The following is a 19,775-nucleotide window of genomic DNA, read 5'->3' on the forward strand; positions in this document are numbered from 1 at the left end:
TAGCCTCCCAAGTGCTGTACCATAGGCATGTGCTACCATGCCCAGCTTTTTAGTTTTCAGTTTAATGTTATGAGACACTTTGCTTTGTTAATTGTTACTACCTACTTAGTGCATGTAATCCTCTTGTCATGGAAGTAACATGCTAATTATTGATTATACAAAAACACTCAATCCTATTGATGATATAATCTCAGCCCTATGGTATATATATTTATAAATTGGAGTATTGTGCTACCGACCGTAGGGGAGCAAAGACTGGATTTCATGTGGAGAACAGGGATCTTCAGAAAGGTGGGAGCAGGTTCGGCGGTGACAGTCAGAAACCACACAGCACTGAGTACTGAAGGTAGTAGCTGCTGCAATTTTATTTCTAACTCTAGGTGTATATATACTAGTTTCAAGGGCACACCTCAAGAGTGATTCCAGTCACAGGCAGGCATGAGAAAGATAGACAATAGTACTGTAAAAGCTAAGACCACAAGGTCAAGGTAAGACCACACCTATATACCATCACAAAAGCTAAGACCATTAAGTCAAGGTAAGACCACACCTATACGCAGTCAGAAGGGGAAGTTTGTAAAACAAAGGACTGGCTTCAGCATGTCACCTTCAGGATCACCTTCAGGACTTCACAGTCCGGGGCTCAGGGTCAGCACTTTGGCCGCCCGTCCTCTTGTGCCTCAATACCTCCCCATCTCTAGGAACATCTAATTGTTCCTAACCTTTCCTGGGCCCAGAATACAATTCTACAGATAATGAACAAATAGTAATGAAGACAAAATAGAACAGAATTATAAATGAACCCAATGTCCCCAAACTGCAGGCAGAGAGGCCAGCTATTCTCTTCACGGCTGACTTCGCATGCCGTGTGTGCCAAGGACTTCCAGGAGGCTTAACCCCGTGGGGACGATACCTCGGGTCTGGTTTCTGCCAGGTGACCGGCATTGTCACGCAGACTCGACTGGAGTGGTCGTGGCAGTATTGTAAATAAATTTTAGACCTTCTTAGTGTGCCTTATGCTTTGATATTAGTAAGTCAATATTTGTTGAGTATATAGGATTGTAGTTTTCTTTTTTTTTTTGGTACCAGGGAATGAACTTGGGACCTTGTGCTTGAGAGGCAAGATGTGGAACCACTGAGCTAAGTCCCCAGCACAGGATTGTATATATTTATCATCATAACCTGGGGCCTTATGTATATAAGACTAATTTTGTACCACTGAGCCACAGCCCCAGGTAGTCTCCTTTTTAAATGTCTAAGGAAACAGGTCTAGAGAGGTTAGGTGATTTGACATCATTATATAAACTAGTGAACTACTATACTGTTTTTGAGAATTTCCCTAAAATGTCATTAAAAATCTTGTCACAAACCTCAAATTTGATGGCTTTGTAATTAATACTCTACCATGTAATATGTTAGTTGAGTGAACCATTTCTTCTACTAAACCAGTATTTGCTCCTATTTTTAAAAAATAATGTAAACATTTTTTGCAGGTAAGTTCAAACTATTACCTTGAGGAAGATTACTAGAAATTAAACTTCCAGCTGGACAGTAACATGCCTGTAGTCTGGCTACTTGGGCTTGAGGCCAGTTAGGCAACATGGCAAGACCTCTCTCTTAAAAATTCAAAAATTAAACCACCAAGTCATAAAGTGTAAACATGAAAAACTTTGACTCACATTATTAAACTGTTTTCACATTAAAACCCAGAGATTGAAGGTACTTCTGCCAGTGTACTAATCCTAGTACTGAATATTGTTAGTCTGTTTGGTTTTGCTAATTTTATAACCAAAAATGGTATCTTTATAGCTTTTCTTCATTTTAGTATATGTCAGGTAAACAATTTGCTATTTGCAAATAAATTTTGGTAGGAAAATTAGTTTTACTAGCTATTCCTGTTTATTTTCTCATAGTAAATTCTAGGATTTGTTTCAGAATTATATTGTTTCATTGGTCAGTGGTAGGCAACTATAGTATAAAAGTATTGATAGTGCTGGTGTCTACTCTTATACTGGTACCTTACATTTTAATTAGTTTTAATGCAAGGCAACTGCCCACTTACTCTCCATCTTCAGAAATGAAAGCTGTTCTTACCTGTTTTTCTAAATCAGTACCCAAAATTAAGCTTCCTCCAGATGAACACCAATTCCTTCTGGAAATTTATTAATAATTTAAGTGGGCTGGGCATTTAGCTCTGGTGGTTCCACTGCCTGCCTTGCAAGTGCAAGGTCCCGAGTTTGATCCCTGGTACCCCCCCAAAAGCTGTCATAATTTAAATAAAATTAATTTGGTAAAAATTTACTTTTCTTCATTTGAGTTGTAAATGTACTTTCCTAATAATCTTAAAACAAACTTTTTTTTTGGTACTGGGGAGTGGGGATTGAACTTGGGCCCTTGTGCTTGATAGGCAGGTGGCGAAACCACTGAGCCAAATCCTGGGCACATTTTTTTATTATTAGGTAGTTTTGTTCTTGCTGTGAACAAGATTGTTTTAATTAGTTATTATTGATACTCTACCTTGAAAATTCAGTGGTTGGGGCTTTTCTTAGTTTTATGACCTAGAATTTACAGAAAAAAATTAACATTTCCACTAAGTACTGTTTTTATATTCAACTTAGGCCTGCTGTATGCCTACCTTGGTTAAGTCTGCAGCCTACTTGGAAGATGGGAGATCTGTAACATTCAGCACCTTGACTTTTTTCTTTTAAAGATTTGTCCAGAATGACAATAAGTGAGGGTAGTAATTATCTCAAGCTCCCCCTTACACTTTTAAACTACAGGTAGATTGTGGAACAAGTTGAGAACACTGGTCAGCTCTAGTTCCTTCTAATTGGGGTCTTTGCATTATTAGCATCTTTATACTTTTTCAGCAGTAATGACTTCCAGGTTGGATGATGGAGAATCAATCACACCCATTTTCAGAAATACTATATTCATGGATTTGGGGAATGAGATGTCACTGTTCCAATAAGCTGTCTTGGAGATTCAGACCTAAATAGTAAAATAGAAACAAACCACCAAATGGATGCCTTGGGGCCAATACTAAAGTATATAGACACAATTTGAGGATTCTTGGGCAGCAGGGCAAGTATCCAAAAGATTATGTATGATCTGAGCTAGGCCTTAAGATTTGGGGAGCATGATACATGCTCTTGTGCGTGTACATACACTTCCCTAGGGGAAGCCTCAAGATTCTAGGAATGGTTGCCATAGGTGTCTGGCAGATAAGAGCAGCAGACAGGTCAGAGACAGATCATCAGTAACTTTGGTGGAAACTTCTATGATTTTTAGGGCTGACAATATCCTGAAGTCTCTACCCCCTACATACCCCTCCTCCTCATCTCTCCTGACCTGAACTGGCCCCAATCACCCTTGCTCAATAAATGTTCATGCCTGCAGTCTTGACTTCCACTCGTCCCCTTCTCCAGTTCCCCCTGCTTAGGGCCCTTGTGGATTCCCACCAATTAAACACAATGACAAGTGTCAGTTTTTTCAGGTATGCCTTACTCGTGGCTTGGGACTTGCTAGTCTCCCATGGAACGTGAGGGATGGAAGGGGCATTTTGAGGAGTGCAGTTGTAACTCTCAGATTTCCTTAGCCCTGCTGAGGCGGAGGCTGAAGGACCCTGCAACTATGTGATCACCCCAGGAGTTGACAGCTGCCTGTAAGCCAGCACTCGAGGGTCTAGTGGGGTGCAAGGAGACCTCTACTAGCTATCCATCCCCCAAGGGGTGGAGGGAAGGAGGGGGCCAAAACAGCACTGCAGCAGTCCTTCAAGACCCTAGGCCCTAGGCATAAGCTACAAGGAAACTGGCTGGCTTTGGTTTTGGCCATGCCTGAAGTCTGCTTCTAAAAGTCATTCCTGGAGCTGCTCTGAGAAACCTGGGCAACCCAAACTCCTGGTTGCTGAGACAGGCTACCTAAACTTAAACCCAGCCAGGAAGCTTCATCTTGGGAGAAAAGTTGACATCCATATTCCAGGAAGGGGCCTTCCTGCCTAGAAGAAAAGTAGAGACTGAGAACAGAGTTCCTATCATGTCTAAGACATGCCCCTGGATTACAGAAAGATACTCTCCAACTGTTCATTCTCCACCCTTTCTGCCTGGAGAAATACTAGCTTTTCTGTGGAGTGAGTTTAGATAGTGTGAGCCACCAGATTTCTGAGTAAATGTTTGAAGCATGTAAGTTATGTCCTAGTGATAAATTAAGCGAACATTAACTCAAAGACTTAGCTATTTTTATCTGAATGCTTTCTATGTAAGTACCACACATGCTGCTGTTTAAAGTACTGTGTGTGACATCAACACATACAAGGCTGAGAACAGCCATGGATGTGAAATTTGTTAGAAGCATGAAGCTACACTGGGGATTGGGCCAAGGGTCCCCCTGGAAAAAGCCTTTTTTAGAGAAAAAGCCTTCTAGAGAAAATACCTGGGGCATCCTCATTGTTCTATCTTCAGGTTCCAAGCAGGGCAACACCAGCTGGACCACATGACAAGATCCGCATGGGTGGCGATGTTGGGAAAACAGCTGTGATGAGATTAACAAGACAGATAAACTTTCACACTCCACCCAATTCATGGCATCAGCAGCCACATTAGGCCTTCTCTGTTCCTATTACTGTAGATCCTACATTTATCTAATTCTCAACCCCTTCCCTGCTTCTCAATCCCTATACTACCACTGTTCTCTTGTGAACAAGATGAATATGAAAAAGGGAAAAATGAAAAATTTTTTAAAAATTGGCTCAGAAAAACTCACATTATACTGTGGCAGAAGACAAGACTAAACAGATAAAGGACAGAGGATTGTTTCCCATCACTTAAAATTTGCTAATGGATTGTTCCGTTATCTTCTCTCAAAAAATAGCTAGATACTCTTTCTTCTAGGGCCATATCCTGAAATATTTTCCTGGCATTGGATTTCTACTCCTAGAGTATCTCAGTAGCTCTACTTCCTTCTTATAGATTCCAAAAAACACCTGTTCTGACTCCTTATTCTAAAATATGCTTTCCTCTAATAATTTTGCCCTCCCCTTTATCTCCCACCATTAATGATCAACCACTCAGTTATATGAAGACCATCTTAGCTTCTTTTCCGCAAACCAGATACCAGACCAAAATACCATTTTTGAAAAGCCTTATCTGCCTCAGCAATCTCATAAAAATGTAAACTTTCTAAACAAAGAATCAAAAACATTTTTACTGCTGTACAACACACAATAACTTTCAGAGACTATGATAACACTCCAGGGAATCATTCAGCTTGACTCTTGGTTAACATGTAAGAGGTCTAGCCTAGAACCCATCAAACCCACAAACTACCTCAGCCTATCTTGCGGCTGCCTTTCTCAAAACTTTCTTGACCAATCCAGAAATCCACAAAGAGAAAGTAGTTGCTCTGAGACAGAAGACAGAACAACATGGGATTATTAAGACAAAGATCCAAATACTTTGTTTCTTGAAAATATTTATTACCATCCAAACATTTTCAACATGGACAGGCATAATCCCTAATTTCCCTAGGGTCCACATTTTCAGTGTTTTCTAGGGAATCCATCTTTCATGGAACCCCTACCTGGGAACAAGGCTTCAGAGCTCTGTTATCTTTTTTGGATAAAGAAGAAAGCCTCAATCTGTCCAAAAGGTAGACTGGTCACACACATTTCAACTGCCAAGTTCCTCAAATTTCCCTTAGGTCCCTGTTTCCTTTTTGTCTGAGGTCACACATCCTGTGGTTTGCCAAGGGGCACTACTGCCAGACCACTGAGGGTTGCCATAGTGGCTAACCTGGGTGCCTATGGACTCCCAGCTAGAGAGCTGCAACTTAGAACCAGTCTTGTTGACCTCCAGCCTGGTTACTCAGGAAATCTGGCCCCTCTTCTTTGGTCTCAAGGGCTCTAGGAGCCTAAATGCTCTTGCAGTCCCAAGTAAGGAAGAGTAAAAGATCATGTGAATTCCCAAAGTTGTTGGGATAAACATTACACAGTAAGGCACCCAAACTACATGCTGGTTAAATGTGCCAAGAAAGTGGGTATACCTTGGGACAGGATGGACTAAATAAAAGTGTCCCTGAGCAGGTCAATTCAAACCTTACTACTGAAAACTGAACTCTTTAGTTTTACAATCCTTTGCTGCCTCTGCATTGCCCTCAAAATGAATCCCTATTTCCTCCTGGAAAACAAAGAGGTCAGCTGGGCAAGGAATGCCAGCTCTTGACAACCCTCTATATGCCACCTAATCTGGGGCAGAGAAATCCCATTATTTCTAACCAGTGTGAGTTCTCTGATGACTCATAAGGCGTGAACTCCGAGAGAAGCTTTCTCCACATTCAGAACATTTATACGGTCTCTCTCCAGTATGGGTTCTCAGGTGACGGATCCGATTGGAGCTGTGGGAGAAACTGTCTCCACATTCATGACAAGTATAAGGTTTTTCTCCTGTGTGAATTCTCTGGTGCCTGATTAAGTTGGATCTATGAGAGAAGTTTTCTCCACAAAGGGTACATTTATACGGCTTCTCTCCTGTGTGTGTTCTCTGATGTCTGGTGAGGTGCATGCCTTGCCGGAAGCTTTTCCCACAAGTTGAACATTCAAAGAGTTTCTTTTCAGCTCTGTGAGTTCCTTGGCTTGTAAGAAAGGGGGCACCATCATTCATGGCCTCCCCGTTCTCAGAGAAGGGGTCATGTCTTTCTCTCTCGTGGGTTCTTTCATGAATAACAAGGTGAGAACTCCGAGAGAAACTTTTCCCACACTCAGCACACTTATAGGGCCTCTCTCCTGTGTGGATCCTCTGATGCCGAAGAAGATTGGAACTGTGAGCAAAGATCTCCCCACACTCAGAGCACTTGTAGGGCTTCTCCCCAGTGTGTGTCCTCTGGTGCCTATGGAGGTTGGAGTTGCAAGAGAAGCTTTTTCCACAAACATTGCATTGATAGGGTTTCTCACCTGTGTGGGTGCGCTGATGGCGAGTCAGATGGGTATTTTGACTGAAGCATTTCCCACATTCTAGGCACTTATGGGCCTCCTCTCCCAGGTGTGCTCTATGTAGTGAGAGAAAATGTGGATGCCCACTAAAGATTTCACTGCACTCCACACCCATACACAGCCTTTCTGCTGCATGTATTCTCTGATGCCTAATTAGGTTTGAGTTGTTAGAGAAATTTTTGCCACACAAGGGACATAAATGGAGTTTTTTGGGCTGCAGTTCCTTTGGTGGCCCTGGTTCTCTGCAACTTGTGGCTCCCGCTAAGGACTGTTCCATTCCGTCCTCTGGAGGAGGTTCCCAATGCCCTTCTGCCCTGTCACGAGGACATCCCTGCTCAGGACTCCAGGGCACTTCCCCTCTAGCCTGGCCAGGGAGCAGCATCTGAGGGTGAGTGTTCTCAGGGGTAACAGACTGAACATTTCCTTCTTGGTTCTCAAATTTCTCTTCTCCTGGTAGAGAAAAAAACCAAACCTCTACATTATTTCTACAGTGGAAGAGAAGATAACCCCACATGCCTGCTATGCTAATCAGGTCAGAGACCCCAAAGGGCTAGCTGTACCTCAGTTTCCTATTCTCTTTCTAGGTATAAAACACCCCAAAGAGACATCTGAACAAAAGGTGGGTCCACTGCTCAAGGAAGCAGAGCTCAGGAGGCGGGTGTGGTGGCTCACCCTTGTAACTCAGGAGGCTAAGGTAGGAGGACAGCTCAAGTTTCAGGCCAGCCTGTACTACAGTTCATAGACCCTGTCAGAAAAAAAAAAAGGAGAATAAAAAAAAAGGAAAGAAAGAGAGAAAAGAGAGTGAGGAAGAGGGGAAAAAAACAAAGAGAAAAGCTCAGAGCATTGTAGGAATTCTTTCTTGGCCTCAACAAACTTCTAACTAGGCCCCTGGCTGATGCCCTTCAGCAATGGATGAAAAGTAACAGGGCTGAGACCAGGACAGGCGAAGTGAGCCCAAGAATGACTACTTCCTCAAAATTTGCATCCTGAGTTGCTCAGTTGCCTCATGGGATGAGTGTTCAGTGGAGACACAAGAAGTACTGTGCCACCACAAAAACTGGTATACTGGCGCTACACTCAAACCCTTAAAACCCTTATTCTTAATAAGGTATACCTTGCTGAGCAGCTACTCATCTTCATTCCTTACCTGGAGCTGGGCTTCTGGGGCTCATGGCCTCCTTACAACTCTGGACATTGGGGTCCCATGGCTTCCCTTCTTGTTCCGCCTGGGTGGTTAGGACCTCCTGACTGGGTATGTGAGGCTCTGCTCACAATGAAAGAAACAGATTGCTATATTAGCACTCTCCTCTACCAGGCAGAAGAAACAAAGATAGTCTTGATTCCCTACCCTATTAGAGCAGAATGCTGTGATAAGTCCGGCAACTACTGAGAATATATACTAAACTATCCCCAGTGGTTACCTCTAGAAAATAAAGTTGGAGGGAGACTACTGGTTGGGTTTTTTTTTAATATTTTCAAAATATATATATACTTTTGTAAGAACATATACTTTTGTACTTAAAACAAGAAGTGAATGGTTAGAATTGTCAGTTCCTTGATTAATTAGTTTAATATAATAAAACAGCCTTGACTCTTACATATAAATATAAAATAGAGCTAAATTTGACTGATAATTCTAGAAGGAGAAAACATCAATGGACAATTAGAAAAGGACTTTGGACTCTGTGAGGACCTCAAGCTTAAATCTCAAATATGCCATTTCTATGCTACACTAGAAAGAAAAAATCCTCACTCCCTCCAGCAAACAGTGATGCAAACATACATTTAGTTCTAACAAATTGTAGTCTGATCTTTTCTTCCAAGTTAGCACTCACATTGTTCAACTCTGCACAACTCAATAGTGGAAAAGCAATGGAAAACCCGGAATGGCCCCAATGAAAGAAAAGAAAAGTAACAGTAACCCTTTATTAGAATGAGTTCATAGCTGTGATTCTCTTTACACAAACCTGATGGATGAAAACAAAATGGTGTGATTTTCTACTGCTGTGTTTGTCAACATGGCTAATCACAATGTACACAAAGTCTTAAGACTTCCCCCATTTTTTAAATGAGATTTTTCATACATACAATTGAAGGCACTGAATACATACCTATATATGCTCCACCTAAATCCAATATTAGTTTGTCATATTTCATAGGCATCACTTTAAATCTCTGCATAGACACATCATAATTTACACATTATTTAGCCTATTTTGGGTATATACATTGTTTCCAAATATGCACATAATCCATATTCCCAAATATCCCTTACCTCAATTTCTATAGCATATGAGTTAATAAACTAGTATGCTATTGCCAAGTACTCCTAAAATTTCTGTTTTTGAGAAAGCCTAAATACTAATGGAGCACAGGAAATAAGAATAAGCCTCTCAAAATTGCAAGGAATTAAGAACTTAGAGGTACTCCTCAGTATCCTGGGACAGAGAATATGTACAGACCAGGTAGTCACTGAATTTGATTTGTGCTGTCCTTGGAAATCCATTATGGTTCTGCCAGCTGTGGTCCAAATGTAGAGCTGCCAATAAGTAAGTCAACTGTGACGCTCAGCACATGTTTAACTGACCCTGGTATGGGGATTTTATGTAGGAGGCTTGACAAAAATCAGGTCTGGGAAGTAGGTATCCAAGAGACAGGATCCTTGTCAGAAATACTGCAATCATCAACCCTAGAAAAGAAGTCTTACCCAGTGAGTCCACATTCTCATAACTCTCTTGCACCGTGTCCCTGGAGAGGGTTCTCTTACTAGGATCCTGATGCCCCCACTCCTCCTGGGAGATGTACATTGCCACATCCTCTAAGCTCTCAGGCAACTGAAACAGCAAAAGATCTCCCTTAGCCCCAGATGCACCAAAACCAATTCAAGTACAATCTCAGAAGAAAGAAGCAAAAGCCCAGGGATACAAGGACGTATATCTTAGGAAAAAATGATCCCAGGCCTACATATAATGGGTGAAGACCGATGCGGGGGCACTAGGTTGGGGGAAAGGATCCTCCAAGTGGCAGAACTGTCCCAGCCCATCCCAAAAGGAAGACTCCAGGGGAGGAAGGAGTGTGCTGGCAGGGGGGAGATAATGGGACCTTCCACATCACCTGGGACCCAGTCATCTCCTTGTCTTCCATATTCCCTTCAGGAGGAAAGAGAGAAAGCCAGGGAGCAGATAACGCTGAAGGTGACAGAAATCATAATGAGAATGGCATTCCCAAATCTCGGTAACCAATAAATTATTATAACACAGTATAGATACCCCCAAAACCCCACTTGTTTTTAAGACTGATACTAAACAAAAACCAGTAACAGGCAGAATAAAGTAATATTCAAAATGATGGGGTCAGAGTAAGGAATGCAAACAGTCTTCTACAGGGGTTAGCAGCACTCCAAATCCCTCATCATTCACCTAATTCTAAATTTTCTTTTCTACATACTAACAGATTTCTTCTATTAAGAGATTTTTCCTCCTTCCTTGCATCACTTAGCAGAACCCACACCACTTGTAGGTCTTTCAGGCCACATCCGAGAACTTCAACTTGAGGAATTCCTTTCCTTTGGCAGAGATGCTAGATCCTGTTTATGTCAGGGCAACCCCAAAGCCCCTCCTCCCTCCCACCTTCCCAGATGACTGTTCCTCACCCCTGTCCTTTACAGCCTGGGGGTCCCTTTGGGGGCTGGGGCCTAGCAGCTCCTGCAGCCTGGGGCCAGGGCTTCGCTCAGTCTCCACAGGCTCCAGCTTGAAGCTCGGTGACTCTCCTGCTGTTTCCAGAGGCAAAGGCTCCTCCAAAAGCACTGCTGTTCCCCGCCCTTGGTTTGTGACCTGAGGACCAACCCACATCACTCATCATCACAATGGAGCCAACAGAAAGGGAAATTAGTATAGGATTCTAAGGGCAGGCCTTCCACAGAGAACCACAAAAGATCCTTTTGAGCAAGAGAAAGATGGTTTACACTAGTCTTTTTTTAGTCCCGTCTGTCAGTAAAAATGGGGGAGAATGGGTAAGGAGGAAAAGGGTGGGGCCACTCCCAGGCACACACCTTCCCCCACATACTCTTTTAATCCACCTTACTTTTGTTGTCCCTCATCTTTTGCAGATGCTATTCCTCACTACTGAATAAATTAAACTTTGGTGCCCCTAAGAGGGCCAGTGACAGTAGAGCCTCAGTGCCAAACTTTTTTCCAAAACTTAACTGAGATCTAGCTCCGCAGATGAGACTACACTGTTGACGTTAACATAACAAGAACAGGTATCACGCATAATTATAAACCAGTACAATCATCAAAACTTTACATGCTGTTCTTTCTTTAATCCTCAAAACAGCCCCAGGAAATATTTTATCATCCTCATTGTACCAGTCGGAAAACTAAGACCCAAAGAGGACAAATAACTTGTCCAAAGTCACAAAGCTAGTAAGCAGTAGTGTGATCATTTGAACGCTGGCGACTTAACTCCAGGGTTAACAATAACTATCGCTGAAACATTGCCTCCATGTGGAAACAGGGCACTCAGTATTCACTACTCTGTTTATACGGAGAAAATGTGGACTGTGAATATTCCACATTAAGCCATAAAAAGCCCTCTTCCACAAGTAAGGTCTAATCAATGCAACCAAGTCAATTCTACTGGAGAACTAGGCCAGCGTGATGTCCCAAACCTCCGGGCCAGACAGCGACAACACAGTTCTTTCTCTCGCCCACCTGTTGCCTCAGCCTCCCAAGCTCTCTCTGCATATCTTCCACAAGGGTCACTGCTTCTTCGCCGCTCTCCGGATGCAATTCTTGCACTCTGCTCTGGATTTCTTGGGGTAGGATCGTCAAGAACTGCTCCAGCACCAGTAGCTCCAGGATCTGCTCTTTGGTGCGCATCTCAGGCCGCAGCCATCCATGGCAAAGCTCCTGAAGCCGACAAAGGGCCTCCCGGGGACCAGCGGCCTCTTGGAAGCGGAACCTTCTGAAGCGTAGGTGGGAGGCCTCGGGGCTGGGCCCAGGATCCGGCGGGGGCAGCTCCTGGCTCCAGGCGCAGTCCTCCTCCAGTTTCACTATGAGAAGCCCTTCCCGTTCTTGAGAGCCAGGGAACGACGCCATCGCCGTACCCCTAGAGTGCCGTGGCCCAGAAACCAGCTGCACCCTCCTCTGAAGGCGCCAGGGATCCCGCGCAAGGATGGGCGGCTTCAGCAGAAGTCAAGTGGCCCAGAGTTCCAAACCCTGCCGGAAGACCCCAGCTTGGAGCTTTGGCTTCAGTCGGACCCCACTGCCACCACTTACTCCGGGGTCTCGGACCCGCGTAGGACTCTGCCCTCAGCTTCCACGCCGGAAGTTTCTGCGCACGAGTTAGGCGTCACGATCCAACAGCGCCTGCGCGGGACCGACTTCCGGGTCATGTTTGGCGTTCTCTCGTGCCCATTGGGTCAGGTCTCATGACAGTTTTATTTCCTACGGACGAGAAGGAAAAGTTCTCCTGCGGAGGCGGGATAAGGCCGGGGTCAATTGGAGTTGAAAGGCTGGGCTTCAGGGGGAGTCCTGTGGCCTCCTGGGTGATGGGGCAGCAAGGTGGAAGAGGAAAAGGAAGAAGCGGGTATAGACTGGTGGACGACGTGAGTCAGATTGCCCCAGCAAAGTTAGTCAAAATGACCCACGCTTGATCCGTAGTCAGGCTGCGTCAGTGTCGCAAGGCGGGGGGCGGGGGCAAAAAGAATTGTTAACAAGCTCTCCCGAGAAACTCTTCCCTGAAGCAGTCTTTAGCTGCTTTGGGAAACTCGGGGTTGACAAGGGAGGGTCGTACCACCTCAGCACCCTTGAGCGGGTAGACGGAGGAAGGAGGAGGGGGAAGACGGTGGTGGTGGCGGCGTGACCCGGGTACTGCGCTTGCGCGAGTGCTGCTGGCAAAGGATTCCCACTGCGGAGCCCTGAGCTGTCCGGAGGTAGGAAGGCAACGGTTTGTTCGTGTCCCGGGACGCTTCGGCGGCTGGACTTAGCAGAGAAGTGGCCGGCCGACATGGCGCCTCTGGCTTCCAATTGCAGACTGGAGTTTTTTGCGGGGGAGGTGCAGACCGAATTTAAATCCTGCCCAGGATGTGCGGTGGCGCCCGCGGATCTTCAAGAGCAGTCTTCGCGCAACCAATTGTCTTTTGTGAATTCGGTCGCCAGGGAGAAGGGAAACCTGGAGGGCCGGCTCCGTGGTAGGCCTAACTTCTCCGTTCTCTCCGCCGTGGTCAGTGGCTCATTAAAGTAGAAGCTTCAGAGAAGCGAGTCTTGCCAAACAGTAAACGTATTTTGACCTCAGGCTTGTATGCCGTTGGATTCTCACAGCACAAAATTGTGTGATGTACATATAAAGGCACCGATATCAGTTAAATCATTGGTCACACAACTGCCTGGGTTCTGGCTGCCATGTAGTACACAAATACACAGGCATAGGTCCATTTCAGGAAAACCTTGTTCAGACTTATGACTTGAATCTCCTAAAATTATTTTTGTTTTTAGACATTCCTGTTTCCAGCGACTATAAATAATATTTTTAACCACACTTCTCTGGCATTTATTCTGTGATCTCAGGCAATTTATTTAATCAATTTATTTAAAATTCATTTCCTCTAGGGCCGGAGATTTAGCTCAGTGGTTCCGGTGCCTGCCTCGCAAGCACAAGGACCTAAGTTCGATCCCCGGTACCAAAAAAGTTATTTCCTCTAAGCCCTTTTCTGTTCTAAAGGAGTAATATTGTACCCGCCTCAGAATATAGGATGAGGAGTAAATGATCTAAGAGATGTACAGGATGCATAGAACATTTTACCAGTAAATATCAATGTTTTGATTTGAGACCAGGTTTTGCAAAATTGCCCAGGCTGGCCTACTGAGAATCTTCCTGTCTCAGCCACTTGAATAGCTGGGATTACAGGCGTGCACCAGGTGCCTGGCTTTACTAGATCCTAATAATGCACAGCAAGTTCCTGAGCTCTTACCTGCTTAACACACACATACACACACAAAAAGCTATATGAGGGTCCCTGGGTTCAATCCTCAGAACAAATAATTAAAATTAAAAAGCCACTTGGGGGCCTAGGATTTAGCTCAGTGGTGCCACCACGTGCCTTGAAAGCACAGGTCCTGAGTTTGATTCCTGGTACCAAAAAAAAAAAAAAAAAAAAAAAAAAGCCACTTGGAAATTTATTTCAGAATATGTGGTGTGAAAATGTTCGAGAAATACACATACTTTGAGATGGGAAGAATGAGGTATTAATCATTTGTTCTCCAAGGTTCTTTTGATTTTAGGCTATTACTAGGTACTCTCAGGTGAATGAACTTTCCAGGTGTATCAGTCAATGCTTACTAGAGAAACAGATTTAATGCTAGGTATACAAAATATGTAAGAATTTACAAGATTGGCTTACAGCGGCTGCCCAAAGTGTCAGGTGTGGAAGAGTGCAGAAGGGCTGTCTGTGCACTGGCGATCTGAAGGATCCAGTCAAAGGCCTGGAGCTCATTATAGTGTCCCATGCAAATCTGTATTAGGAGGCCAGAGGATCTGCTACGGAAAGCCTATGTATCTGTGCCAGAAGCCAGGAGACAATAGTGAAGATGAAGATTGGAGCTCCTCTGAAGAAACAGAATCAAGACTTCATTTCCTCTTTACTCCATTCAGGCAGCAAGCCTTATTGGTTGGTGCCACTCACAGCCAGGGTGGTTCTTCTGGCTTTCCCAGATTCCTTCAGATGCACCCAGAACTATGCTGATCTAATTTAGTTGGGTGTTTCTTACTTAAATTGACACAATCAGTTAATTGTCATACCAAGTTATTTCAAATTAGTGAAAATATTCTTCCATTTCTTTGTATCCTGTCTATATGCAGAAGAGAGAATAGCTGGAATTTGGGAATGGGATTATAAGCCAGCAGTTTTATCTTTAAGGGTTTGCCTGGGTCTGGAGGGTTTTAACCTGAGATCAATAAAATTCAAGAGCAGTACTTTCCAATAGAACTTTATAAGCTGGGAGCTATTAGGCACTAAGAGTTGTTAGGTGTACTAAGTGGCTACCATTTAGATGGTCCATGGGTAGATTTGGTGATTTTTTTTTTTTCAGTGCTGGGGATTGAACTCTGGACCTTGCGCTTGTGAGGCAGGCGGCAGAACCACTGAGCTAAATCCCTGGCCCCTCGATTTGGTGATTTAAAAAATCTTTTTGTACATATAAAATAGCATGTATACTTGTATTTTCTAGAAAGTTGGTCCTTAGCTATGATCAAGTTCTCCAAACCATCAAAAGATTAAGAACTGCTACTTAAGGGCTTTGGTAAAAAGCAATTTAAGGGAAGTAAGTATGCCCTGCAGCAATCATGAAAGATACTACCTTCTTATATTTTCTTGTATTTGTAGGTGGTTTTTTGACTGCTACAAAGAAAAATAAATTTGAATGTCAGATAATGAACCTCTGATACTCCTGGTTTTAGGTCTCAGGGATACTTGACTCTACGGCTGCTTTCAGTCTTTACCTAGGTCTTATAGATTCCTTGGTACTCAAGGGAGCAGATTTTTTGTGCCCAGATTTCAAAATGACATTTGATGAAATTTTCAGTATTGATACTTACAAATCACTGAGAGTGGTGGCACACACCTGTAGTTCCACCTACTCAGGATCCTGAGGTAGGAAGATCATTTGAGTCTAGGAGTCCAAATCCAGCCTGGGCAATATTGGTAAGATCTCACCTTAAAAAAAGTTTTGGGGGTACTAGGGATGCAGCTCAGTGGCATAGAATATGCTTAACATGTACAAGGCCCTGAGTTCAAGTCCCAGCACCAAAAACAATTTTCTAGTCTGTTTTGTCGATTGGGCGCATTCTGAAATGCTAATTTTCCTCGGGACCTCCGCCCCATTCAGGTTTTTTGCCATTGCACGTCTTTGCTACTAGCCATTCTTGCTGGTTTTGATTTCTTCACACTTTCACTTGACTACAATTTTTCTTTGATCTATGATTTAGAGTTTTCATTTACCTATACCATACCATTCTCTCTCTTTTTTTTTAACTATACCACTCTTTAATCCCACTCTTGAAATCTAATCATATGCAAAATAGTGAATTTAAATGGCATTAATTTGAAATGTACTTTATTGTTATTAATCTAGGCTATATTCTTTCCCACGAAAATATATAAGACATTCTGCTCTACTTCTTGTATTTTGGTAAAATGTTCAGGAATTTAAATTTTCCTTTGGGTCAACATTAACCAAACCATCTTGCTCATATTGTATGATAATGTTAGAAACATTTTCCTCTGTTTGGATGTTAAGTCACAGTTTACCAACCCATGTTTTGTGGCAGACAGTAGATTCTGTCAGAGATAAGGAATGAAAGGAAGGGGCAGGGAAAGAGGCTGGCAAGTGGTGCTTGGAAGGAGGTAATGGTCACAGCAGAAGTAACTAGAGGAAACTAGTATACTAGTCTTTGTATTGTTGGAATTATACATCATACTGTTACATACTGTTGGTTAATAAGAAAATAACTCACTTCTACACTTCAGCTAAAACAAACATATAGACTGTTGAGCCAGGCGTGGTGGCGCATGCCTGTAATCCCAGCACTTGGGAGGCTGAGGCAGGAGGATCACTGTGAGTTCGAGACCAGCCTGGGCTACATAGTAAGTTCCAGGTCAGTCTCAACTACATAGTGAGACCCTGTCTCCAAAAAAAAAAAAAAAAAAGTGTTTTTGCTGCTATTCAACCGACTCATTTCAGATACCAATTTTAATTTGGGAATCTCCTAACTGAAAATAACAAAGGACAGAGTTCCACCTCAGAACCCTGCATCCTTTAATATCCTGTGTATACTGAATATCAGTATTTGTAAAAATTAAATCAAGAAATATGTCAAATAGTTCTTGGAAACCAGGGACACATAGAATATTATATGGATATGTCTGGCTAGGGGTATTTTTAAAAGATAAGTACTATAAAGACTAAATGAAATATTACATGTAGGCACTAAACAAAATTTCAAAAAAACCCAACGTATTTTTTTCTTTATTGTTTAATGGTAAAAGCATTAAAACCACGAATTTTACTCTAGCTGTAGCATTAGTTACATCCCATAATTTTCTATGAAATATTCTCTTTATGATCGATTTCATGATAATTTATCATTGCAGGTTTTGTTTTCTCCTTGGCCCTCATTACTCTATTGATAAAACAAACACTTCAGTAAGTCTGGAAAGTCCTGTTTGTTAGAAACTTGTTCAACTAGTCTAGCTGTTCAAGAAAATTTCCCTCCTAATTGTTATTTTACATTGGTTAGAACGTGAAATTTTTTACATTTATGTTTGGAAAATTTTGAGTTTTCTTGTAGACATATTCAATAAAACTTGTTAGGCATCTAAAAGCCCTAAGAAACAAGGATTCTAGAATAGTCTTGGACATCTCAGGCATTTACTTATCTTTGGAAACATCATTGTTAAGTTGTATTTTGCTTCAGTGGGGTTTTCTTCAAGTTAATTTTTTTCAAGTCAATTCTGTAAGTTTTATATACCACTTATTAACTGTATAGCTACTAAAGCTGGCAATAGGAAAGAGAGAAGCTAAAAGACCCCTTAAGAGAGGTCTTATCCTTTTTTCTGAGAAGTCCTCCATAAGATATCATACTTGTGTTTCTAGAAGCACTTTAAGATTTTCATAATTATGACTTTGCTATAATATATATGGATGGTTTCACAGAGTGCTGAGAATATTGTGTTGGCTAAAATCAAGGAAACAGGGACAAGACCGGAGAATTAGCTCCTAAGGGCCTGAGAGTGTGGTGGGGTGACTGGCAACATTACATTTTGTCCCAACACCTGCAGCCACCATGCCATTCCAAAGAAAACCGCATTTTGGGTCCTTTCAGGAAGCTCCAGAATTTGGGGATATTTTTAAAGTAACAAGAGATAACAACTGGAATACACGAATATATAAACACTATACAAGGTTAAAGAATATAGAAGTATACAAACAGGAAACTTTTCCATCATCCCTACCTAACTTCCTCTGAGTCTAGAGGTACACCTGGCTGTGCATCCTGCCAGTCTTCTTGTGATGTGCTTAATAGAAATATATAGATCTAAATATACAGGACTTTTTGTTTGTTGGTTTGAGACAAGGTCTTGCTCTGTAGTTCAAAATGGCTTTGAACTTACTATGTAGCCCAGGCTGGCCTTAAACTTGAAACATTCTTTGTGCTTCAGCCTCCTGAGTGCTGGAATTACAGATGTGCACCACCATGCCAGGCAGTAGGCCTTAATTGTATAGTATGAACAGCATGGCTGTACTATATAGCTGTATTGACTACTCTGCTGATATACAATGATTGTTTCCAGTCTTTTGCTTTAATAGCCAGTATTCAGTGACCACTTCAGAATGCATATGTGTGTACAGTTAATAATTTCATTAGCCAGGCATTGTGACACATGCCTGTATTCCCAGCACTTGGGAGGCTGAGGCAGGAGGATTGCCATGAATTTGAAGCTAGCCTGGGCTACATATTGAGCTCAAGGCCAGCCTGAACTACACAGGGAGGCCCTGTCTCAACCTAACAATTTCATCAGAATAGACTATTAGAATCAAAGTATTCAGAGGAATCCAGGCATGAGACTTTCTTTATGTACTAGATAAAAAAGAGGCTGTCTACACAAATTTGATGCCTGCAGTGTATGTGTGTTGAAGGTAGGTCTGAGATATGTTTCCTTCAGTATTGGCTCAAAGTTCCTTATATAACTTGCTAATTTAAATTCAATCTACTAACTATTGCTATGGGCACAGTCTGCTTTCAACAATCACTTTCCTAAGCCTCTGTACCCCAGTGAAACAATATCCCACTTAATGAGTTTTTGAATTTTTTTGTGATACAAACAATGGAACATAGTGTGAAATTCCTCTAACAGCTTGCCACTTTTTCTGTTTTGTCTTATTAGGGTGAGAATATGTTTATAGACTTGTGTTTCATGTGTCAAAACTTCTAAGTGCTCACCAAAATACATCATGTAGAAAACATGAGTGGAAAGACAAATCCCAACCCCAAATGTATTCTCTGGAGACAGCCATGTTATTTCTTGCATTTCCCTTCAGATATTTAATTTTTACATTTATCCAGTTATTTACGAACAAGGAATCATAACTTCACATATACCATAAATATGCTCTTTTAGTAATATAATTGCAATATAAATGTCATTTCTGCACATTAGCACTCAAAGCCACCACTGTTTTCAATAGATACAGTGTAGTCCATGGAACTGGAGTCACCAAAACTTTAGATAGTCCCCTGATGATTTAAATTGTTCACATATCTAACTAACTGGCCAGTGTGGCAGGGGAATATTCGAAAAGGATGAGGAAGACTTAAGTAAGAAAGTACCTCTCAACATTACCAAGCAGGTTAATAGTCTGCCCGACTGCCTGAAGAAATATTGAACCCAGGGCCTTCACACAATGAGCTATATCCCCAGCTCTGTTTTTGTATTTTAAATTTTGAGATCGAGTCTCACTCATTTGCTCAGGCTGAGTTCTAACTTGAGATCTTTCCTGTCTAAGTGTCCCAGAATAATGGAATTATAGGCATATGCCATCACACTTAGCCTAAAAAAGCACTCTTGATAGGATTTAAACAAATGCTGGAATTGGCAAAACAGATTAGGTGTTCTAAACTTCTTTATGAGCTGTTTTAGAAGGCTCTTCAGATAAGTCAGGAACCTCTCTGCAAGGGCTGGTCAGCAGGTGGTGGAACTTTGGTTAAAGGATAAGGCAAGTTTCACCTCTTA

At 42.3% G+C, this 19,775-nt stretch overlaps 1 protein-coding gene across 2 annotated transcripts; it reads right to left on the reverse strand.

The window, feature by feature from the left end:
- Window positions 1–5,471: 5,471 nt before the first annotated feature.
- On the reverse strand, window positions 5,472–12,320 carry Znf263 (zinc finger protein 263). Of its 2 annotated transcripts, XM_033758617.1 has the most exons (6): window positions 11,698–12,320; window positions 10,638–10,818; window positions 10,100–10,173; window positions 9,693–9,819; window positions 8,133–8,249; window positions 5,472–7,435 (listed from the first exon to the last, which is right to left on the reverse strand). In XM_033758617.1, the coding sequence occupies exons 1-6, from the start codon at window positions 12,082–12,084 to the stop codon at window positions 6,267–6,269; spliced, it is 2,055 nt and encodes a 684-aa protein (XP_033614508.1). In that variant the 5' UTR covers window positions 12,085–12,320; the 3' UTR covers window positions 5,472–6,266. The 2 variants fall into 2 exon arrangements, with proteins under 2 accessions (XP_033614508.1, XP_033614509.1); XM_033758618.1 differs by lacking the exons at window positions 10,100–10,173; window positions 10,638–10,818 and having other exon boundaries at window positions 5,473–7,435; window positions 11,698–12,319.
- Window positions 12,321–19,775: the final 7,455 nt, after the last annotated feature.

The sequence above is a fragment of the Fukomys damarensis genome, unplaced genomic scaffold, assembly GCF_012274545.1.
Source record: "Fukomys damarensis isolate Sample0158 unplaced genomic scaffold, DMR_v1.0_HiC HiC_scaffold_34, whole genome shotgun sequence".
Classification (NCBI taxonomy): domain Eukaryota; kingdom Metazoa; phylum Chordata; class Mammalia; order Rodentia; family Bathyergidae; genus Fukomys; species Fukomys damarensis.